This window comes from Coregonus clupeaformis, chromosome 1 (assembly GCF_020615455.1).
Source record: "Coregonus clupeaformis isolate EN_2021a chromosome 1, ASM2061545v1, whole genome shotgun sequence".
NCBI lineage: Eukaryota > Metazoa > Chordata > Actinopteri > Salmoniformes > Salmonidae > Coregonus > Coregonus clupeaformis.
The window spans coordinates 25484204-25509283 of NC_059192.1; the positions used below are offsets into that span (position 1 = coordinate 25484204).

Below are 25080 nucleotides of genomic sequence, written 5' to 3' on the forward strand. Positions count from 1 at the left end.
GAACACTTCATGAGCCATGCATATTTGAATTACATGAAATTAGCTTTATAACTTCAAAATCTTCTCTCAGCCTCATGGCAAAATGCAAGGGCGCAACATTGGTTTTAGAAGTGGGGGGGACATACACTACAAACAGATAAACACTCCAAACAGCCTACACGATCGCTCGGAGGCGTCCGCATGGTCCTTTAGCACACCGTTGCCTCGTTTTGTATCACATTCCAATGATAAAACTGGGGGGGACAAAAATGCAATTTCAGAATATTGGTGGGACATCCCCAGTGAAAGTTGCGCCCCTGGCAAAATGTGTAAAATAGCAGGAAATTAGCTCAGGGATTCTTGAAAGTCAGGACAATCCTTGTCTGGCAGGTAAACTTTATTTTTATAGTTGAAAAAAATTGATTTTGTTGCATTATTTGAGCTTAACATTTACATTTAGTGCAATTTTATAAGGAAAATATGTGTTTTGGGAATTTTCTAAATACTTTCAATATTATTCATTTCCATGTCGGCTCTACGCCTGGAAATGCCCTTGTCTGGTGCAAAGGATCCCAATTTCAAACTCTTCAAAAAGGGGCAATAATGGATATTAACTGAAAAGGGATCTTATGTAGTTTCTTGTAATAGCCCTCTGTGACTATAAATAATACTTCTCTCAAAACTGTGATTCCTAAAAGATGTGTCCGGAGATTTGGTCAACTCCGTCAGATTTGTCTAAAATCCTAAATTAATCGGTAATGAGCAAGGTAATCTATACCATAAGGACCCCTTATTCATGTCCTCACTACATGTAGTGCAACAAGACCACTCATGGTCTGTAAAATTCTCTACTTTTGATAGATTTAAACAAGCAATATTGGAATCACCATGGTCACAACCATAAACTGTCAACTCCATCTGCCAGAAAATATGTTACATTTAATTATGTTTTAGAGTCATAAAGCAACTGAGGGGGGAAAAAGTGCTACTGTGTATACCACTTGAATGATGTAATGTAATGTTTGTCAACTCCGTAAGACATAAACTCCGTCAGATTTTGGAGGAGTTAACTAGTATGTTGTCTTCTTCTATTAAATCAGAAGTTATTATCCTGATTGACCTAAATTATGAATGAGAAATGCAATCTTCAGACAATCTAAAATACATGTGTAATGCTCTAAACCTAACCCAGCTAGTGACTAAGCCTACACTGCCCAACACTCTAAGATCCTTCAAAGTAAACTCTGATTGATCTTATTTTAACGAATTCACCAGAGAAATATGTTTCTATTGGTGTCTACGCCCAATACATTAGTGACCATTGTCCAGTTGTTTCTGTTAGAGACATGAGAATACAACAATTTAAGCCGCGTGCCATCACAAAGAGGAACTTTAAAAACTTTAGTGAACAGGCTTTTTTACATTATCTTTATTTGAGTGACCTTGATTGTATTTCAGCTATCCCTGAACCTGATTTAGCTTTTAGCCTTTTTGCAGATGTCTTCAATACTATTGTGGATAATCATGTGCCCTTCAAAAAATTAAGAGTTAAAGCTAGATCGAATGCCTGGGACAATCCGGAATTATCAGAAGTCATTCATAAAAGAGATTATGCTTTGCTAGCAATAGTCAACAAGAAATCCACAGGGGCCGACCAATTGGATTCCGGTCTGCTTAAGTGTGCAGTGCCCATCATTGTTGGCTCAATAACCCACATTTTTTATTCAACATTTATCAGGAAAGTATGGAAATCAGCTCTTGTGCTGCCACTCCATAAGAGCGGGGATAGTAGTGATCTTAATAATTATCGTCCCATTTCAAGGCTTCCTTGTCTAGCTAACATTCTTGAATCCTAGGTAAATGTACAACTTTTTTATCTGAGAAATGTATTTAGTATGTAAACCAATCAGGGTTTAGGCCTGGGCATAGCACTATTACAGCAACCACTTTAGTTTTTAAGGATCTTGTCAATGCTTTAGACACTAAAATGAAATGTGCTGCTTTGTTTGTGGATCTGTAAAAAGCTTTTGATACTGTTGATTATGCTATTTTATTGAACAAGTGGTCCTCGATAGGCCTGAGCTCTGACGCCTGTTAATCATTTCATGATTATCTTAGTGACAGAACTCAGGCCATCGTGATTGATGGGGTTAAGTCTGAATTTCTGGAAGTACATAAAGCTGTACCACGGGTCAATTTTGGGACCTGTTCTCTTCACTATTTATATAAACACCATTGGTAAATCTGTTAAAAATGTTAAACTTCATCTATATGCCGATGATCCTATTATATATGCTATTGGTCCGATTGTTGATCTGGCTGTGTCAAAACTCGTCAGATTTTATACTTATGCCGGAATCCCTTGCTGATTTAACTTGTGCTTAATATGGGCAAAATGAAATAAATGTTGCTTTCAAGCTCTTGTAAGAATGTTTCAGATGAACTACATGTTCACTCATTTGATGGTTCTCCAATCGAACATGTTCCCGCATATACAGTGAGGGAAAAAAGTATTTGATCCCCTGGTGATTTTGTACGTTTGCCCACTGACAAAGAAATGATCAGTCTATAATTTTAAGGGTAGGTTTATTTGAACAGTGAGAGAAAGAATAACAACAACAAAAATCCAGAAAAACGCATGTCAAAAATGTGAGCCCCAGGCTGAGGGAGATTGACAGTTATTTTGTGTTTCCTCCATTTGCGAATAATCGCACCAACTGTTGTCACCTTCTCACCAAGCTACTTGGCGATGGTCTTGTAGCCTATTCCAGCCTTGTGTAGGTCTACAATCTTGTCCCTGACATCCTTGGAGAGCTCTTTGGTCTTGGCCATGGTGGAGAGTTTGGAATCTGATTGATTTATTGCTTCTGTGGACAGGTGTCTTTTATACAGGTAACAAACTGAGATTAGGAGCACTCCCTTTAAGAGTGTGCTCCTAATCTCAGCTCGTTACCTGTATAAAAGACACCTGGGAGCCAGACATTTTTCTGATTGAGAGGGGGTCAAATACTTATTTCCCTAATCCCTACAGTACCTGTGAAACGTTTGGACACACCTACTCATTCAAGGGTTTTTCTTTATTTTTACTATTTTTTACATTGTAGAATAATAGTGAAGACATCATAACTATGAAATAATACATACATATGGAATCATGTAGTAACCAAAAAAGTGTTAAACATATCAAAATATATTTTATATTTGAGTTTCTTCAAATAGCCACCCTTTGCCTTGATGACATCTTTGCACACTCTTGGCATTCTCTCAACCAGCTTCATGAGGTAGTCTGGATAAGACCGTCTGCTAAATGACTAAAATGTAAATGTAAAATGTAGTCACCTGGAATGCATTTCAATTAACAGGTGTGCCTTCATAAAAGTTAATCTGTGGAATTTATTTCCTTCTTAATGCATTTGAGCCAATTCGTTGTGTTGTGACAAGGTAGGGGGGTATACAGAAGATAGCCCTATTTGGTAAAATACCAAATCCATATTATGGCAAGAAGAGCTCAAATAAGCAAAGAGAAACGACAGTCCATCATTACTTTAAGACATGAAGGTCAGTCAACCCGGAAAAGTTGTTTCTTCAAGTGCAGTCGCAAAAACCATCAAGCACTATGATGAAACTGGCTCTCATGAGGACTGCCACAGGAATGAAAGACCCAGAGTTACCTCTGCTGCAGAGGATAAGTTCATTAGAGTTACCAGCCTCAGATATTGCAGCCCAAATAAATGCTTCACAGAGTTCAAGTAACAGACACATCTCAACATCAAGTGTTCAGAAGGGACTGTGTGAATCAGGCCTTCATGGTCAAATTGCTGCAAAGAAACCACTACTAAAGGACACCAATAAGAAGAAGAGTCCTGCTTGGACCAACAAACACGAGCAATGGACATTAGACCGGTGGAAATGTGTCCTTTGGTCTGGAGTCAAAATTTGAGATTTTTGGTTCAAACCGCCGTGTCTTTGTGAGACGCGGTGTGGGTGAACGGATGACCTCCGTATGTGTAGTTCCCACCGTAAAGCATGGAGGAGGAGGTGTTATGGTGTGGGATGCTTTGCTGGTGACACTGTCTGTGATTTATTTAGGCACACTTAACCAGCATGGCTACCACAGCATTCTGCAGCGATACGCCATCCCATCTGGTTTGGGCTTAGTGGGATACACCTCCTGGCTGTGTAAGGGCTATTTGACCAAGAACGAGAGTGATGGAGTGCTGCATCAGATGACCTGGCATCCACAATCCCCCGACCTCAACCCAATTGAGATGGTTTGTGAGGAGTCGGACAGCAGAGTGAAGGAAAAGCAGCCAACAAGTGCTCAGCATATGTGGGAACTCCTTGAAGACTGTTGGAAAAGCATTTCAGGTGAAGCTGGTTGAGAGAATGACAAGAGTGTGCAAAGCTGTCATCAAGGCAAAGGGTGGCTATTTGAAGAATCTCAAATATAAAATGTTTTGATTTGTTTAACACTTTTTTGGTTACTACATGATTCCATATGTGTTATTTCATAGTTTTGATGTCTTCACTATTATTCTACAATGTAGAAAATAGTAAAAATAAAGAAAAACCCTTGAATGAGTATGTGTGTCCAAACTTTTGACTGGTACTGTACAGTGCCTTGCAAAAGTATTCATCCCCATTGGCGTTTTTCCTATTTTGTTGCATAACAACCTGTAATTTAAAGGATTTTTATTTGGATTTCATGTAATGGACATACACAAAATAGTCCAAATTGGTGAAGTGAAATGAAAGAAATAACTAAATATTGTGGTGCGTGCATATGTATTCACCCCCTTTGCTATGAAGCCCCTAAATAAGATCTGGTGCAACCAATTACCTTCAGAAGTCACATAATTAGTTAAATAAAGTCCACCTGTGTGCAATCTAAGTGTCACATGATCTCAGTATATACACACCTGTTCTGAAAGGCCCCAGAGTCTGCAACACCACTAAGCAAGGGGCACCACCAAGCAAGCGGCACCATGAAGACCACGGAGCTGTGGAGAAGTACAGATCAGGGTTGGGTTATAAAAAAATATCAGAAACTTTGAACATCCCAGGGAGCACCATTAAATCCATTATTTAAAAAATGGAAAGAATATGGCACCACAACAGACCTGCCAAGAGAGGGCCGCCCACCAAAACTCACGGACCAGGCAAGGAGGGCATTAATCAGAGAGGCAACAAAGAGACCAAAGATAACCCTGAAGGAGCTGCAAAGCTCCACAGCGGAGATTGGAGTATCTGTCCATAGGACCACTTTAAGCCGTACACTCCACAGAGCTGGGCTTTACGGAAGAGTGGCCAGAAAAAGGCAATTTCTTAAAGAAAAAAATAAGCAAACACGTTTGGTGTTCGCCAAAAGGCATGTGGGAGACTCCCCAAACATATGGAAGAAGGTACTCTGGTCAGATTAGACTAAAATTTAGCTTTTTGGCCATCAAGGAAAACGCTATGTCTGGCGTAAACCCAACACCATTCATCACCCCAAGAACACCATCCACACAGTGAAGCATGGTGGTGGCAGCATCATGCTGTGGGGATGTTTATCTTCGGCAGGGACTGGGAAACTGGTCAGAATTGAAGGAATGATGGATGGCGCTAAATACAGGGAAATTCTTGAGGGAAACCTGTTTCAGTCTTCCAGAGATTTGAGACTGGGACGGAGGTTCACCTTCCAGCAGGACAATGACCCTAAGCATACTGCTAAAGCAACACTTAAGTGGTTTAAGGGGAAACATTTAAATGTCTTGGAATGGCCTAGTCAGCCCAGACCTCAATCCAATTGAAAATCTGTGGTATGACTTAAAAATTGCTGTACACCAGCGGAACCCATCCAACTTGAAGGAGCTGGAGCAGTTTTGCCTTGAAGAATGGCTAGATGTGCCAAGCTTATAGAGACACCCCAAGAGACTTGCAGCTGTAATTGCTGCAAAAGTTGGCTCCACTAAGTATTGACTTTGGGGGGTGAATAGTTATGGATGCTCAAGTTTTCTGTTTGTTTCACAAGAAAAAATATTTTGCATCTTCAAAGTGGTAGGCATGTTGTGTAAATCAAATGATACAAACCCCCAAACAAAATCAATTTTTATTGCAGGTTGTAAGGCAACAAAATAGGAAAAATGCCAAGGGGGGTGAATACATTTGCAAGCCACTGTATATATATTAGTTTGGGTGTAATGTGTATATTTATGTTGTATATACAGGGCGCATTTGTAAAAGAGACCTAGGTCTGATATATGTCTTCCCTGTTAAAATAAAGGTTAAATAAAAATAAACTCTGTCAGGGTGCTGAAAGATCTGATAGAATTGTTATGTTTTTATTGGGAATTTTCAAATTAATCATTTTCATATTTTTCAAATGTTTGTATTTAACTTTTATTTTTAGAGGCAAAAATATGTCTGGTTAAGTATCTGTTGTCAACTAATGCTAACCCCCTTAAGATCGATTTCTTTTTAGGTCAATATTCTGAAAAATAGATTTTAATCACTGTTCTGCAACGTATGCTTAAACAATTGAAGTATTTGCTGTGCTAGACCTAAGGGATAATGTTTTCTTTATAAAACATGCCAAAATGCTAAAGAAATTAGCCCTGAAGCATTTAATAGTGCTATAAAACAAAACAAAAATAAGTTTAGAGATTTGTATTACATATTTGAATAATCTAATGTTATAATTAAACAATCAATGCCTTTAAACACTAGTTGGACAATAATTGTAAAAACGGAAATGGCTTTTATAGTGTCTGACGGAGCTGACATAAATCCAGTTAGTTGCATTTTATGAAAAAAATATACAAATACATTTGGAGGTTGCTCATTTACATCACGTCACTCATTCCACGGAGGGCCGATTGTCTGCAGGTTTTTGCTCTTTCCTTGTACTTGATTGAGGAATTAATGTCACTGATTAGTAAGGAACTCCCCTCACCTGGTTGTCTAGGTCTTAATTGAAAGGAGAAACCAAAAACCAGCAGACATTAGGCCCTCCATGGAATGAGTTTGACACCCCTGCTTTACATGGTGTGATAGCTGATACTTTGGTCTATCAAAATATATATTTGAGGTTGTCCCGTCTTTCAAGAATCCCTGAGCTCTAAAACAGCAAAATGTTCTCTCAGCCTCATGGCAAAATGTGTAAAATAGCACGAGATTAGCAATATAACTGCAAATGGTTCTGTCTGCCCCATGGGGGGCCCTTGCTTGGACCTTACGGGGGCCCCGCGAAACTGCGCTACACCACTATGTCACTCAAGTCAGAATTTAGGCTAAAACGATACAATCGTATAATTAGGAAAGGAAGACTTGAGATTTAAAAAACAGGTGACCTCCAAATTCACAGCATCTTGCAGTAATGCATCTCTCATCCGATGGATTACTGTATATACTGTAGATAGTGCCATCCTCACATTCTCTGATAAAGACAGAAAATCACAAGTTATGGTAAAACTATCCACTTGTCGACTATTTCAAGCACTACACAATATACAGTCTATGGTTACACCACAGTATTATATAAATTGTCATAAATATGTGAAATCCCCTTGGTATAGAGTTACAGAAAATATATTTGTCAATGTATTAAACATTTAAAAACGGGAAAGGTACCCTATAACTGCAAAACTCCTGTTGTTTACTTCATGGCTCAATGATCTGACAGACAAGTGTAGGATATAACAATCAAAAGTGATAAGCTAGCTAAAATGTCATCACCACAATTATCAGTCATCAACACAAATGTGGGTGAACATTTTTAAAGTTTTACTTGTTTTACCATGTGTGTAGGCCTATACAATAATCACCAAGACAGAGAGGTACAGTGCATTCGGAAAGTATTCAGACCCCTTGACTTTTTCCACATTTTGTTACGTTACAGCCTTATTCTAAAATTGATTAAATAGTTTTTTTTCCCTCATCAATCTAGACACAATTCCCCATCATGACAAAGCAAAAACAGGTTTTTAGAAATGTTAGCAAATGTATACGTACTTTGTTGAAGCACCTTTGGCACCTTTGGCAGTGATTACAGCCTCGAGTCTTCTTGGGTATGACACTACAAGCTTGGCACCCCTCCATTTGTTTTTACACTGCTGCTACCCGCTGTCTATTATCTATGCATAGTCACTTTATCCCTACCTACATGTACAAATTACCTCGACTAACCTGTACCCCCGCACATTGACTCGGTTCCGGTACCTCCTGTATATAGCCTCGTTATTGTTATTTTATTGTGTTACTTTAGTTGATTTGGTAAATATTTTCTTAACTCTTTCTTCAACTGCTTGTAAGTAATCATTTCACGGCGCATGTAACAAAAAGTTTGATTTGATTTGATTTAGGGAGTTTCTCCCATTCTTCTCTGCAGATCCTCTGAAGCTCTGTCAGGTTGGATGGGGAGCATCGCTGCACAGCTATTTTCAGTTCTCTCCAGAGATGTTCGATCGGGTTCAAGCTGGGCTCTGGCTGGGCCACTCAAGGACATTCAGAGACTTGTCCCGAAGCCACTCCTGCGTTGTCTTGGCTGTGTTCTTAGGGTGGTTGTCCTGTTGGAAGGTGAACCTTTGGCACAGTCTTAGGTCCTGAGTGCTCTGGAGCAGATTTTCATCAAGGATCTCTCTGTACTTTGTGCCGTTCATCTTTCCCTTGATCCTGACTAGTCTCCCAGTCCCTGCCGCTTAAAAACATCCCCACAGCATGATGCTGCCACTACCATGCTTCACCGTAGGGATGGTGCCAGGTTTCCTCCAGACATGACGCTTGGTATTCAGGCCATTGAGTTCAATCTTGGTTTCTTCAGAGCAGAGAATCTTGTTTCTCAAGATCTGAGAGTCTTTAGCTGCCTTTTGGCAAACTCCAAGTGGCTGTCATGTGCCTTTTACTGAAGAGTGGCTTCCATCTGGCCACTCTACCATAAAGGCCTGATTGGTGGAGTGCTGCAGAGATGGTTGTCCTTCTGGAAGGTTCTCCCATCTCCACAGAGGAACTCTGGAGCTCTGTCAGAGTGACCATTGGGTTCTTGGTCTCCTCCCTGACCAATGCCCTTCTCCCCCAATTGCTCAGTTTGGCTGGGCATCCAGCTCTAGGAAGAGTATTGGTGGTTCCAATCTTCTTCCATTTAAGAATTATGGAGGCCACTGTGTTCTTGGGGATCTTCAATGCTGCAAAAAAAATGTTGGTACCCTTCCCCAGATCTGTGTCTTGACACAATCCTGTCTCGGACCGCTACGGACAATTCCTTCGACCTCATAGCTTGGTTTTTGCTCTGACATGCACTGTCAACTGTGGAACCTTATATAGACAGGTGTGTGCCTTTCCAATTCCTGTCCAATCAATTGAATTTACCAAAGGTGTGGTCCAATCAAGTTATAGAAACATCTCAAGGATGATCAATGGAAACAGGATGCACCTGAGCTCAATTTCGAGTCTCATAGCAAAGGGTCTGAATACTTATGTAAATAAGGTATTTCTGTTTTTGCTTTGTCATTATGGGGTATTGTGTGTAGATTGATGAGGGAAAAATTAATTTAATCAATTTTAGAATAAGGCTGTAACGTAGCATAATGTGGAAAAAGTCAAGGGGTCTGAATACTTTCTGAATGCACTGTATTTGTCCTTAGACTTAGGTTATTCAATGATAATAAACCATCTGAGATAGTCATCACCACCCTGAGTCTAGGCTACATAGTCCTGGGTTGCCAGATTGAAGGCATTGTTTTCTGTCTGAGAACGACACCCCTTCATTGCCTTTCGAATTTCATTTTGTACCTGAAAAAACAAAACAATAAAGTTTTTCAATTTGTAGCCTATTATTTGTTGTAAATGTAATTATGATTAATTAAATACTTCACAGGGTTAACAGAATGGCATATCTTACCTCCCCATTCAAGAAGCAGTACAACAATGCAACTATAAACCCCTGTAATGAAATGAAGCCGAATGAATAGTCGTTCACTATTTTTATATTTTCATCCCTTTATGAGGGAAAAACACGTATTTTCAGAAGGCAATAAGTAGCAGAGGTGACCTATGACATTTTGTGCCAGTTTTCATTCAAACCTTTCCTTTTGAGGTAATTATGAGTTATGAATCTGTTAAATTATTAATAATATGGATATCAGATCAATTTAATATTGAAAACCTGCATATATAGGGGTCCCAGTGCTGGGTTGGAGAACCACTCGGTCTAAAAGGCTCTCGTACCTGGAAGGAGCCCAGGACCAGTTCCAGGGAGAGTCGGGCCCCTACACCCACATGCTCAGGTAAGAGGGCGAAGACCACATAGTGCACGCCAAACAGAGGAATGAGAAGCAGGGTGGACCTCGCCAGCCTCCTGCAGGGGGCACCAGAGGAGAGAAAGAGAGAGGGAGGGATGGGAAATAGAGAGATAAACATATGAGAAGTGAGAGCGAGACAGGAGAGAGAGACAAGCAAGGTTGGAAAATAGAGAGGAGATAAACATGAGAAGCGAGACAGGAAGTGTGGTGTGGAGGGGTAGGGGGGAGAAGAAAGTAAGGAGGGAGAGATAAAGAGGAACTTCCTGGATCCAGATTATGTTAATTACGATACAATACACTGGGGAAGTTTGACCCGTTTGAAATCCTACCCAATTCAGAGTCACTCTATCCACATATGGGAGGAACATGGTAAGTCAAGCCAGTGGGTAAGATGAGCAAGCCCTTTTATTTTGTGCATGCTACCAGTTCAGCGCTCATGAACGGTCAGTCAGTCTTACCTGTAGACCTGAAGTCCCTCACTTCCATTCAGGTCAGTGGCCTTGGTCTTCTGAATGATGATCCTACTGATGTTCACAAACACCACGAAGTTGATCTGTGGTTGAGAAAAACAGTGGTTTGATACCAAGTCTCAACCCTCTTATTGACTTTTCAGATAAGTGTTTTTTTGGTCTTACAAAGACAGATAAGAGGATGGGAGTTTTGATGATCCACCACAAGGCACTGTCAAGGTTGTCCCAGCACCTGTTGGGCAGAGATGTTATAATGCTGGAATACTGTTGATGACTTACAGTACTACACGATCACATTCAATATGTCAGTCTTTTCTCTTTTCTCACCCTTGTTTGGGCCCCTTTATTTGCCCTTTTCACTTACTTCCATAAAGGAATATTGATACTTTCACAAGTAGTACATGTAATTATGTCTAATGTAGACAACCAAATAACTATTCTAGTTATTCACAAGCCTCACCCTTCATTGTCAAACTGAATCTTCAGCAGGGTCCAACTTATGATGATCACTGAGGGAGTGCCTGGAAGAAATGGAATGTACAGTCATATAAACACACACACATGCACAGACGCTCACAAACACAAATACACACACACACACCTTACCCCAGCCTATGCCAGTGTACAACCAGAAGAGCTTTCTCTTCTGAGCAAAGGTGAAAACCAGCAGAGTTTGCAGGTACAAGCCCTCTACGAGAAGCCAGAAGAAGTTGGCCAAGACACAGTACTGGAAGAAAGTCACCGCTGCTTTACACTTTACCTAATGGATGGGAAACAAATGTCAATAACAACTACTTTTCTCACATATACAGTACATAGACATTTAGATAATTTTGACAGTCTGTGGTTACCGGTCCCCCCTCAACAAGTTCAACAAGTCAATAACACAAGTTCTTTATACTTTTTGTCTTTATACTGCATCTAGTTATTTGTTACAGTGGGGGAAAAAAGTATTTAGTCAGCCACCAATTGTGCAAGTTCTCCCACTTCAAAAGATGAGAGAGGCCTGTAATCTTCATCATAGGTACACGTCAACTGACAGACAAAATGAGAAAAAAAATTCCAGAAAATCACATTGTAGGATAATAAGTATTTGGTCACCTACAAACAAGCAAGATTTCTGGCTCTCACAGACCTGTAACTTCTTCTATAAGAGGCTCCTCTGTCCTCCACTCGTTACCTGTATTAATGGCACCTGTTTGAACTTGTTATCAGTATAAAAGACACCTGTCCACAACCTCAAACAGTCACACTCCAAACTCCACTATGGCCAAGACCAAAGAGCTGTCAAAGGAAACCAGAAACACAATTGTAGACCTGCACCAGGCTGGGAAGACTGAATCTGCAATAGGTAAGTAGCTTGGTTTGAAGAAATCAACTGTGTGAGCAATTATTAGGAAATGGAAGACATACAAGACCACTGATAATCTCCCTCGATCTGGGGCTCCACGCAAGATCTCACCCCGTGGGGTCAAAATGATCACAAGAACGGTGAGCAAAAATCCCAGAACCACACGGGGGGGACCTAGTGAATGACCTGCAGAGAGCTGGGACCAAAGTAACAAAGCCTACCATCAGTAACACACTACGCCGCCAGGGACTCAAATCCTGCAGTGCCAGACGTGTCACCCTGCTTAAGCCAGTACATGTCCAGGCCCGTCTGAAGTTTGCTAGAGTGCATTTGGATGATCCAGAAGAGGATTGGGAGAATGTCATATGGTCAGATGAAACCAAAATATAACTTTTTGGTAAAAACTCAACTCGTCATGTTTGGAGGACAAAGAATGCTGAGTTGCATCCAAAGAACACCATACCTACTGTGAAGCATGGGGGTGGAAACATCATGCTTTGGGGCTGTTTTTCTGCAAAGGGACCAGGACGACAGATCCGTGTAAAGGAAAGAATGAATGGGGCCATGTATCGTGAGATTTTGAGTGAAAACCTCCTTCCATCAGCAAGGGCATTGAAGATGAAACGTGTCTGGGTCTTTCAGCATGACAATGATCCCAAACACACCGCCCGGTAACGAAGGAGTGGCTTCGTAAGAAGCATTTCAAGGTCCTGGAGTGGCCTAGCCAGTCTCCAGATCTCAACCCCATAGAAAATCTTTGGAGGGAATTGAAAGTCTGTGTTGCCCAGCGACAGCCCCAAAACATCACTGCTCTAGAGGAGATCTGCATGGAGGAATGGGCCAAAATACCAGCAACAGTGTGTGAAAACCTTGTGAAGACTTACAGAAAACGTTTGACCTGTGTCATTGCCAACAAAGGGTATATAACAAAGTATTGAGAAACTTTTGTTATTGACCAAATACTTATTTTCCACCATAATCTGCAAATAAATTCATAAAAAATCCTACAATGTGATTTTCTAGATTTTTTCTCATTTTGTCTGTCATAGTTGACGTGTACCTATGATGAAAATTACAGGCCTCTCTCATCTTTTTAAGTGGGAGAACTTGCACAATTGGTGGCTGACTAAATACTTTTTTTCCCCACTGTATGCATTGTTGAAAACATGTAGTAGTACTCCCTGTTCACCCATGACTGCATGGCCAGGCACGACTCCAACACCATCATTAAGTTTGCCGACGACACAACAGTGGTAGGCCTGATCACCGACAACGATGAGACAGCCTATAGGGAGGAGGTCAGAGACCTGGCTGTGTGGTGCCAGGATAACAACCTCTAGCTCAACGTGACCAAGACAAAGGAGATGATTGTGGACTACAGGGAAAAAAAGAGGACTGAGCACGCCCCCATTCTCATCGACGGGGCTGTAGTGGAACAGGTTGAGAGCTTCATTAATGCAGAAGATGTTACAACATTTCCATAGGAATTTATGTTCCCTAGAACCTTATTTCCTACTAGGTTGACCTATCTATTGATACAAATTGTGCAGCCTGTTCAAACATTCCATGGGAAATACCTCAATAACTGATGTTGCCAACCCACTCTAATCTGGACATCTACTGGTCCTGTTGCTCAATGATTCATGCTCAAACTGAGTTAAGGAAAGAGCTCAGCCCTTACTTCATGGCCCTCAAAGAGGGGGCTGTAGTGGAACAGGTTGAGAGCTTCAAGTTCCTTGGTGTCCACATCACCAACGAACTATCATGGTCCAAACACACCAAGACAGTCATGAAGAGGGCACGACAAAGCCTATTCCCCCTCAGGAGACGGAAAAGATTTGGCATGGGTCCTCAGATCCTCAAAAAGTTATACAGCTGCACCATCGAGAGCATCCTGACTGGTTGCATCACCGCCTGGTATGGCAACTGCTTGGCCTCTGACCGCAAGGCTCTACAGAGGGTAGTGCGTACGGCCCAGTACATCACTGGGGTCAAGCTTCCTGCCATCCAGGACCTCTATACCAGGTGGTGTAAGAGGAAGGCTCTCAAAATTGTCAAAGACTCCAGCCACCCTAGTCATAGACTGTTCTCTCTGCTACCGCACGGCAAGCGGTACCGGAGTGCCAAGTCTAGGTCCAAAAGGCTTCTCAACAGCTTCTACCCCCAAGCCATAAGACTCCTGAACAGCTAGTCATGGCTACCCGGACTATTTGCACTGCCCCCCCACCCCCACCCCATATTTTTACGCTGCTGCTACTCTGTTAATTATTTATGCATACTCACTTTAACTCTACCCACATGTACATATTACCTCAACTAGCCAGTGCCCCCGCACATTGACTCTGCACCGGTACCCCCCTGTATATAGCCTTCCTACTGTTATTTTATTTTACTTCTGCTCTTTTTTCTCAACAACTTTTTGTTGTTGTTTTATTTACTTTTTTATTTAAAAATAAATGCATTGTTGGTTAAGGGCTGTAAGTAAGCATTTCACGGTAATGTCTACACCTGTTGTATTCGGCGCATGTGGCAAATAAAATTTTATTTTATTTTATTTTATTTGAAAAGCCACAGAATTTGGAGAATGACCCTTCAAATCTAAACAGAGAGTGGTCTCAACCCCACTGGAAAAACAAATGTGTGTGATAACCAATCAGCGCGTTTGCTCAAAATCTGAGCGCATTATTGCCCCTTAACATGCATTCCGAATACACAAAGTTCTGCATGAGCCATCCTACAGGGAGAACATAAAGAGGCTCTCCTAGCTGCACAGGGATCAGGTAATGAGTCCTACAGATTGCCTTGGTACTTCTACCACTGTGGATGCCATGGCATTCCTTCAAGCTGCTGTTCTGCTGATTCTGGTGACTAATGTTGCTGTTCTCAGGTGTTTATGCTCCAGGGTGTGTTGTAGACGAAAAATTAAACACATGTAACTGAAAGTGTAATGGGCATTGTTGATGATGATGTTTCAATTGGCTTGAATAGTGCTACTAATAATAGTAGATTGGATTATTGGAAATAATTTTCCAAGTGATCAAATTGCTTTACATTGGTATGAGGGGAATTCACCTCATCCACCACCGATCTGTCCAGCTATATTTGTTTTCCTATATGTCATCATTAAAATAAATGTTCCAGTGATAAACCATATTCCTCAAATAGCTTTTTTGTTTATCTGTCGTTGAGGGTCTGGTTGCTATAATTGAATTTAGGGGCCAGTGACGATGCGTGATTAAGTGTGTGTGTTTGTATCTGTTTATCAACAAAAGAGCACTGTACTTTCCATTTACTGTAAGTTGTGTTGCATCTGTTAATGTAATAATGAAGAACCAACGATACCCTTATGTGCAACAATAAAGATGGCGCCGACAGACATGGCAGCTCTGCTTCTAGCTCCTAAGCAACTTTGCAGTATTTTGTTTTTTTTGTGTGTTATTTCTTACATTATTAGGCCAGAACGTTTTTTGTGTTATTACATACAGCCAGAAATAACTTTGGATATCAGAGCAACGGTAACTCACCAGCATTATGACCAGGAATACGACTTTCCCGAATTGGATCCTTTGTTCGTACCCCCCAGGGCAATTGAACTTATCCCAGAGGCTGCTCCAAGATGCCGCCGGCAGAGAAGAGGTATTCGGAGTGGACTTCTAGTCCGACTCAGGAGGCATGCACACCATCCACCGCTACCGAGTATATTACTCGCTAATGTTCAGTCTCTGGACAATAAAGTAGACGAGCTCAGGGCAAGGATCTCCTTCCAGAGAGACATCAGGGACTGTAACATACTCTGTTTCACGGAATCATGGCTCTCTCCGGATATACTGTCCCCGTCCATACAGCCAGCTGGGTTCTCAGTACATTGCGCAGACAGGAATAAAGAACTCTCTGGGAAGATGAAAGGCGGTGGTGTATGTTTCATGTTTAAATACTCATGGTGTGATTGTGATAACGTACAGAAACTCAAGTCCTTTTGTTCACCCAACCTAGAATACCTCACAATCAAATGCCGACCGTATTACCTCCCAAGAGAATTCTCTTCAGTTATAGTCACAGGTGTGTATATTCCTCCTCAAGCCGATACCACAACGGCCCTCAAGGAACTACACTGGACTTTGTGCAAACTGGAAACCACATATCCTGAGGCCGCATTTATTGTAGCTGGGGATTTTAACAAAGCAAATATGAGGAAAACGCTACCGAAGTTCTATAAACACATTGACTAAAGTACTTGTGCTGGAAAAACGCTTGACCACTGCTACTCCCCCTTCCGGGATGCCTACAAGGCCTTCCCCCGCCCTCCCTTTGGCAAATCAGATCATGACTCCATTTTGCTCTTCCCTTCCTATAGGCAGAAACTCAAACAGGAAGTACCAGTGCTAAGGTCTATTCAACGCTGGGCTGACCAATCGGAATCCATGCTTCAAGATTGTTTTGATCATGTGGACTGGGATATGTTCCGGGTAGCCTCTGAGAATAACATTGACGTATACACGGACACGGTCACTGAGTTCATCAGGAAGTGTATAGGGGATGTTGTTCCCACTGTGACTATTAAAACCTACCTAAACCAGAAACCGTGGATAGATGGCAGCATTCATGCAAAACTGAAAGCATGAACCACCGCATTTAACCATGCCAAGGTGACTGGGAAGATGGTTGAATACAAACAGTGTAGTTATTCTCTCCGTAAGGCAGTCAAACAGGTAAAACGTCAGTACAGAGACAAAGTGGAGTCGCAATTCAGCGGCTCAGACACGAGACTTATGTGGCAGGGACAGTCACGGATTACAAAGGGAAAACCAGCCACACCAACGTCTTGATACCAGACAAGCTGAACACCTTCTTCGCCCGCTTTGAGGATAACACAGTCCCACCGACGCGGCCCGCTCCCAAGGACTGTGGGCTCTTGTTCTCCATGGCCGACGTGAGTAAGACATTTAAGCATGTTAACCCTCGCAAGGCTGCCGGCCCAGATGGCATCCCTAGCCGCGGCCTCAGAGCATGCGCAGACCAGCTGGCTGGAGTGTTTATGGACATATTCAATCTCTCCCTATCCCAGTCTGCTGAACCCAAAAGAAAGCAAAGGTTACTGAACTAAATGACTATCACCCCATAGCACTCACTTCTGTCATCATGAAGTGCTTTGAGAGGCGAGTTAAGGATCATATCACCTCTACCTTACCTGACACCCTAGACCCACTTCAATTTGCATACCACCCCAATAGATCCACAGACGATGCAATCGCTATCGCACTGCACACTGCACTATCCCATCTGGACAAGCGGAGTACCTATGTAAGAATGCTGTTCATTGACTATAGCTCAGCCTTCAACAACATAGTACCCTTCAAGCTCATCAGTAAGCTTGGGGCCCTGGGTCTGAACCCCGCCCTGTGCAACTGGGTCCTGGACTTCCTGACGGGCCGCCCCCAGGTGGTGAAGGTAGGAGACAACACCTCCACTTCGCTGATCCTGAACTCAGGGCCCCCCAAGGGTGTGTGCTCAGCCTCCTCCTGTACTCCCTGTTCACCCATGACTACGTGGCCAAGCACGCCTCCAACTCAATCATCAAGTTTGCAGACGACACAACAGTAGTAGGCCTGATTACCAACAATGACGAGTCAGCCTACAGGGAGGAGGTGAGGGCCCTGGCAGAGTGGTGCCAGGAAAATAACCTCTCCCTCAACGTCAACAAAACAAAGGAGCTGATCATGGACTTCAGGAAACAGCAGAGGGAGCACGCCTCTATCCACATCGACGTGGAGAAGGTCGAAAGCTTCAAGTTCCACGGTGTACACATCACTGACAATCTGAAATGATCCACCCACACAGACAGTGTGGTAAAGAAGGCTCAACAGCGCCTCTTCAACCTCAGGAGGCTTTAGTAATTTGGCTTGGCCCCTAAGACCCTCACAAGCTTTTACAGATGCACAATTGAGAGCATCCTGTCGGGCTGTATCACCGCCTGGTACGGCAACTGCACTGCCCGCAACTGCAGGGCTCTCCAGAGGGTGGTGCGGTCTGCCCAACGCATCACCGGGGGCACACTGCCTGCCCTCCAGGACACCTACAGCACCCGATGTCACAGGAAGGCCAAAAAGATAATCAAGGACATCAACCACCCGAGCCACGACCTGTTCACCCCGCTACCATCCAGAAGGCAATGTCAGTTCAGGTAAATCAAAGCTGGGACCGAGAGACTGAAAAACAGCTTCTATCTCAAGGCCATCAGACTGTTAGATAGCCATCACTAGCCGGCTTCCACCCGGTTACTTAACCCTGCACTTTAGAGGCTGCTGCCCCATATACATAGACATGGAATCACTGGTCACTTTAATAATGGAACACTAGTCATTTTAATAATGTTTACATACTGCTTTACTCATTTCATATGTATATACTGTATTCTATTCTACTGTATTTTAGTCAATGCCACTCCGACATTGCTCGTCCTAATATTTATATATTTCTTAATTCCATTCTTTTACTTTTAGATTTGTGTGTATTGTTGTGAATTGTTAGATACTACTGCACTGTTGGAGCTAGGAACACAAGCATTTCGCTACACCCGCAATAACATCTGCTAAATATGTGTATGTGATCAGAGTCACGTCTTTCTCATGGATTTTAAATGTTGTTTCTAGCCTAAAGCATCACAGAGTTAAGCATCGTTATAGATCGCTTGATATTATCAGGGTCCGTTTTATTTATTTTCAAAATCTTAAGCTAACAAGGGGTATTGTGTGTCCCGTGTGGCTCAGTTGGTAGAGCATGGTGCTTGCAATGCCAGGGTCCCACGGGGGACCAGTATAAAAAAATATAAAAATGAATGCACTCACTACTGTAAGTCGCTCTGGATAAGAGCATTTGCTAAATGACTAAAATGCATACCCTCACATACAGTGGGGAGAACAAGTATTTGATACACTGCCGATTTTGCAGGTTTTCCTACTTACAAAGCATGTAGAGGTCTGTAATTTCTATCATAGGTACACTTCAACTGTGAGAGACGGAATCTAAAACAAAAATCCAGAAAATCACATTGTATGATTTTTAAGTAATTAATTTGCATTTTATTGCATAACATAAGTATTTGATACATCAGAAAAGCAGAACTTGGTATTTGGTACAGAAACCTTTGTTTGCAATAACAGAGATCATACGTTTCCTGTAGGTCTTGACCAGGTTTGCACACACTGCAGCAGGGATTTTGGCCCACTCCTCCATACAGACCTTCTCCAGATCCTTCAGGTTTCGGGGCTGTCGCTGGGCAATACGGACTTTCAGCTCCTCCAAAGATGTTCTATTGGGTTCAGGTCTGGAGACTGGCTAGGCCACTCCAGGACCTTGAGATGCTTCTTACGGAGCCACTCCTTAGTTGCCCTTGCTGTGTGTTTCGTGTCGTTGTCATGATAGAAGACCCAGCCACGACCCATCTTCAATGCTCTTACTGAGGGAAGGAGGTTGTTGGCCAAGATCTCGCAATACATGGCCCCATCCATCCTCCCCTCAATACGGTGCAGTCGTCCTGTCCCCTTTGCAGAAAAGCATCCCCAAAGAATGATGTTTCCACCTCCATGCTTCACGGTTGGGATGGTGTTCTTGGGGTTGTACTCATCCTTCTTCTTCCTCCAAACACGGCAAGTGGAGTTTAGACCAAAAAGCTCTATTTTTGTCTCATCAGACCACATGACCTTCTCCCATCCCTCCTCTGGATCATCCAGATGGTCATTGGCAAATTTCAGACGGGCCTGGACATGCGCTGGCTTGAGCAGGGGGACCTAGTGTGTTACTAATGGTTTTCTTTGAGGCTGTGGTCCCAGCTCTCTTCAGGTCATTGACCAGGTCCTGCCGTGTAGTTCTGGGCTGATCCCTCACCTTCCTCATGATCATTGATGCCCCACGAGGTGAGATCTTGCATGGAGCCCCAGACCGAGGGTGATTGACCGTCATCTTGAACTTCTTCCATTTTCTAATAATTGCGCCAACAGTTGTTGCCTTCTCACCAAGCTGCTTGCCTATTGTCCTGTAGCCCATCCCAGCCTTGTGCAGGTCTACAATTGTATCCCTGATGTCCTTACACAGCTCTCTGGTCTTGGCCATTGTGGAGAGGTTGGAGTCTGTTTGATTGAGTGTGTGGACAGGTGTCTTTTATACAGGTAACGAGTTCAAACAGGTGCAGTTAATACAGGTAATGAGTGGAGAACAGGAGGGATTCTTAAAGAAAAACTAACAGGTCTGTGAGAGCCGGAATTCTTACTGGTTGGTAGGTGATCAAATAGTTATGTAATGCAATAAAATGCAAATTAATTACTTAAAAATCATACAATGTGATTTTCTGGATTTTTGTTTTAGATTCCGTCTCTCACAGTTGAAGTGTACCTATGATAAAAATTACAGACCTCTACATGCTTTGTAAGTAGGAAAACCTGCAAAATCGGCAGTGTATCAAAAACTTGTTCTCCCCACTGTACCCCCTCAATTTGAGACATGACACTGGTCATTGCAGGATTTTTAGATAAAGGAGAATTCCCAACGTGAACTTGGTTCTATATGATACAGTGATAATAATGATACTGTGAAGCCTACTTTCTGTTGCTGATGTCCTTTCTTCCACAATCTACAGTGGCCACAGTGGTTGTACCTACCGTTGAGACAGTGCAGTGGTCCATGCTCTCATCTGCAAACAGCACGGCGTCCTTCACAAACACGGCCAGTCCACGGAGGATGAAGGTGGAAAACAGGTTGAGGTGGATGGAGGTCCTGATGCACAGCAACTTCCTGTGGAAGACACCAGACTCAACTGGGTAACACTTTACTTGAACGGTACGTACAAAAGGATATACATAACACATTTATAACCCATGAAGTCTACCATTCAAATAACATGTTAACGACGTATCTTTATGAAGGCTTTATAAAGCGTATATAAGTAGTTTATAGATGGTTAATTATTCATTTATAGATAGTTATTGAATTAGTAATAAAAAGTAACAACCCGTGATATAGTGGAGGGTAAGCGCAGTCCATGCACCTTTTTATTTGTGAATTGCCTTTAGGCACCTATAACGCTAAATCTCCATTCAACCTGTTTTGTAGTCTACAAAGCCTTAACTTGTGTCCAAGAAACCGGCCCATAATATTTATAGTCAGCAGACCTTCAAATTAATTGTTACCAGGAAAGGAGATGAGGAAAGGAAGCTTATTCAGAAGCAATTATACAGCGTCACCGACCACAAATATTTGGGGATCACTTTATTTGAACTGGACTGTTATGACATACCTTTTTTTTTTAAAGTATTACCACAATGTGCTATTCTGAGTTCTAGTTCTGAATGACTTATATTTCCTGAAATGTAAAAGTTCACCTGAAGATGCAGAAGACCAGAATGGCAATGAAGAGAGATGCCAGCGACACCCCATAGCCCACAGTGTAGATGATCTTCACCGTAGCAAAGTAATTTTGCTTGAAGAAAGAATAAAACATGTATTATCATACTCACGAATAACAGTCAAAGGTCCCAAGTTGACAAAATGTAAATTAAACATGCCTGCATATTTTTGTATTCATTTGCTGTAATGACTACTCATGAGCAAAGTCTTACATCCAAATGCAACCAACCTTCGGCAGATTTTGAACCGTAGCTGTATCCAATTTGTTGTGTCTTATCTAAATATGCTCCCAGTATGATGATCATACAGTTGAAGTCGGAAGTTTACATACACCTTAGCCAAATACATTTAAACTCAGTTTTTCACAATTCCTGACATTTAATCCTAGTCAAAATTCCCTGTTTTAGGTCAGTTAGGATCACCACTTTATTTTAAGAATGTGAAATGTCAGAATAATAGTAGAGGGAATGATTTATTTCAGCTTTTATTTATTTCATCACATTCCCAGTGGGTCAGAAGTTTACATACACTCAATTAGTATTTGGTAGCATTGCCTTTAAATTGTTTAACTTGGGTCAAACTTCGGGTAGCCTTCCACAAGCTTCCCACAATAAATTGGGTGAATTTTGGCCCATTCCTCCTGACAGGTCATTGTCCATTTGGAAGACCCATTTGCGACCAAGCTTTAACTTCCTGACTGATGTCTTGAGATGTTGCTTCAATATATCCACATAATTTTCCTTCCTCATGATGCCATCTATTTTGTGAGGTGCACCAGTCCCTCCTACAGCAAAGCACCCCCACAGCATGATGCTGCCACCCCCGTGCTTCACGGTTGGGTGGTGTTCTTCAGCTTGCAAGCACCCCCTTTTTCCTCCAAACATGACGATGGTCATTATGGGCAAACAGTTATATTTTTGTTTCATCAGACCAGAGGACATTTCTTCAAAAAGTACGATCTTTGTCCCCATGTGCAGTTGCAAACCGTAGTCTGACTTTTTTATGGCGGTTTTGGAGCAGTGGCTTCTTCCTTGCTGAGCGGCCTTTCAGGTTATGTCGATATAGGACTCGTTTTACTGTGGATATAGATACTTTTGTACCTGTTTCCTCCAGCATCTTCACAAGGTCCTTTGCTGTTGTTCTGGGATTGATTTGCACTTTTCGCACCAAAGTACGTTCATCTCTAGGAGACAGAATGCGTCTCCTTCCTGAGTGGTATGACGGCTGCGTGGTCCCATGGTGTTTATACTTGCGTACTATTGTTTGTACAGATGAACATGGTACCTTCAGGCGTTTGGAAATTGCTCCCAAGGATGAACCAGACATGTGGAGGTCTACAATTTTTTTTCTGAGGTCTTGGCTGATTTCTTTAGATTTTCCCATGATGTCAAGCAAAGAGGCACTGAGTTTGAAGGTAGGCCTTGAAATACATCCACAGGTACACCTCCAATTGACTCAAATGATGTAAATTAGCCTATCAGAAGCTTCTAAAGCCATGACATCATTTTCTGGAATTTTCCAAGCTGTTTAAAGGCACAGTCAACTTAGTGTATGTAAACTTCTGACCCACTGGAATTGTGATACAGTGAATTATAAGTGAAATAATCTGTCTGTAAACCATTGTTGGAAAAATTACTTGTGTCATGCACAAAGTAGATGTCCTAACCGACTTGCCAAAACTATAGTTTGTTAACAAGAAATGTGTTTTAATGACTCCAACCTAAGTGTATGTAAACTTCCAACTTCAACTGTATATAATTATTATTAAAACTTTGACAAAAAATATGTCAGCTGACATGTACACTTCACATAATAGTAAATAATGATTTTGTGTGTGAAATTATCCTTTTACTAAAGTGTTACCTTACAATGCTACCAACTCTACTCTACCTTATTCCCAGTCTCCTCCTCTTCTTCACTGCTGTCCTCAAAGTAACATGCTTTGTAATACGGCAAGCTTGGCTTACTCCATCCTTGGGGGGTGCAGTTGCGTGTGATGAGAGCTGTAAAGAAAATATCACCGATTTAAAATATATATTGTTTAATTGGATGAGATGGTGGATGATATTATGAGTTGGGTGAAGTTGCCCCTAGACACTGATCTAGAGTATTTATTGTACCTGGGGGAGAGTCTGGCTTCAGGAGGAGCAGAGGACAGGACACGGAGAGGCTCTCCCCATTTAGGGCTGTGGGCCAGCAGCTCACACCATCCCATTCCACCAGACAACCTGTCATTTCCCACACAACGTTATAAACAAGCAGTAAACTGTGGCGGAAAGAAAAAAAACAGGTTGAGACTGAGGCAGAATGCACAATTGTTTTATTATTATTGTTTTACATGTTATTTTGTATGAATGTATCTTTAAAATAATGCAAAGGGGTGTTAAAGATGCAAAGATGTCCCCCTTTGTTTTTTTCTACAAATGAATGCCTAACATTCTCATTGGAGAGAGAGCTACCTGTAGTGTTGTTAGGAGTTGACAAGGACAGTGCCTTGGTGTTCCTCATCTGGAGTTTGCACTCGCCCTCTTTCTCCAAGAGGTGGAGGACAATGGAGCATTCAGGATGAGTGGTCCTGATCTGAGTGGCAGGAAGACGGATGGACGTACAGACCGGACGGACAGACACAAGAAGGCAGACAGACAGAAGGACCGACGGCGGATGGACCGGATGGACGGACACAGGCAGACAGAAATTCATTATTTAAACCGTTGATCCATTTCACCAGGTGTCTGTCCGTCTAATGTATACAGTATTTATGACTATTTTAATTTTACCACACAATATACTGTACACCGGATAATAAACACAGACATTCAAACTCCTTTTAGCTAACAGTTTAAACTCTTTCAACTTAATCGTTAATGCAGCATCATTTATGTATTCTCTAGATCAGGGTTTTTCATAATGATTGTCCTGGAGACCCTGCTCTAGATAAAAGACATGCAAGCATAACCGTCAAACTATATAATACTACAGTCATTAGCTCAAGTGCTGTAAATACCAACATTTTGAACCCAAATACACTTACCACCCTTACACTACAAATAAGGATAAAAAATATGGCGACCAACTTGATGTCCATATTCCTTGTGTTTATATGCCTTGTAAACATACTCAAAGCAGGTAATGTTTCATTCGGTCTCTATGGTCCCTCGTGCAGTGTCTCAGCTTCCCATGCAAAGAAGTGTTTCCTCCTTATCTGGCAGATGGTTAAGAGTTCACGGCCACCTCCCAAATGGTATAGCCTAGTTTTCAGGGTTACTTAGTCCATCATCAACCCCCCATGTCAAACCATATCCTCCTTGAGCAAAATTATTACTTAAAAGCCAATCAAAATCCTCACAGTGGCTTTAACAGTTCTCAAAATGCTCCAGACATTTCTGTGGTGATCTCCAAACACACACTAAACAGTCATGGTGAAGTAAGTAGTGTATGCAAATGCAGTCTCTTTCTGTCCTGTTTCCTTATTTCCCTGCAGAGCTGGCTACCTTTCTTGTTTACCTGTTTGTCCCCTTTTTTCCCACCCGAGTGAGCGTGATTGGGGCTTTCTGCAGCAGTAATGTCAAATGATTTAAGGGATGACTGAACTTACATCTCCGAG

At 42.0% G+C, this 25080-nt stretch overlaps 1 protein-coding gene across 1 annotated transcript; it reads right to left on the reverse strand.

The window, feature by feature from the left end:
• Positions 1-9576: 9576 nt before the first annotated feature.
• ghrhr2 (growth hormone releasing hormone receptor 2) lies at positions 9577-24176 on the reverse strand. Its single transcript, XM_041897179.1, has 12 exons — positions 23936-24176; positions 23597-23704; positions 23367-23479; positions 21452-21549; positions 20732-20864; positions 11333-11486; positions 11187-11247; positions 10892-10958; positions 10715-10809; positions 10183-10312; positions 9857-9898; positions 9577-9747 (listed from the first exon to the last, which is right to left on the reverse strand). The coding sequence occupies exons 1-12, from the start codon at positions 24174-24176 to the stop codon at positions 9655-9657; spliced, it is 1335 nt and encodes a 444-aa protein (XP_041753113.1). The 3' UTR covers positions 9577-9654.
• Between the last annotated feature and the right edge of the window lie 904 nt (positions 24177-25080).

Coding starts and splice junctions, on each gene's coding strand:
- ghrhr2 (XM_041897179.1), bottom strand. CDS start 24,176: ATGAATTTCTGTCTGCCTGTGTCCGTCCATCCGGTCCATCCGCCGTCG. Junction 10,313..10,714: donor GAGGGACTTCAGGTCTACAG/GTAAGACTGACT, acceptor TGCCCCCTGCAG/GAGGCTGGCGAGGTCCACCC. Junction 9,748..9,856: donor ACTGCTTCTTGAATGGGGAG/GTAAGATATGCC, acceptor TTGTTTTTTCAG/GTACAAAATGAAATTCGAAA.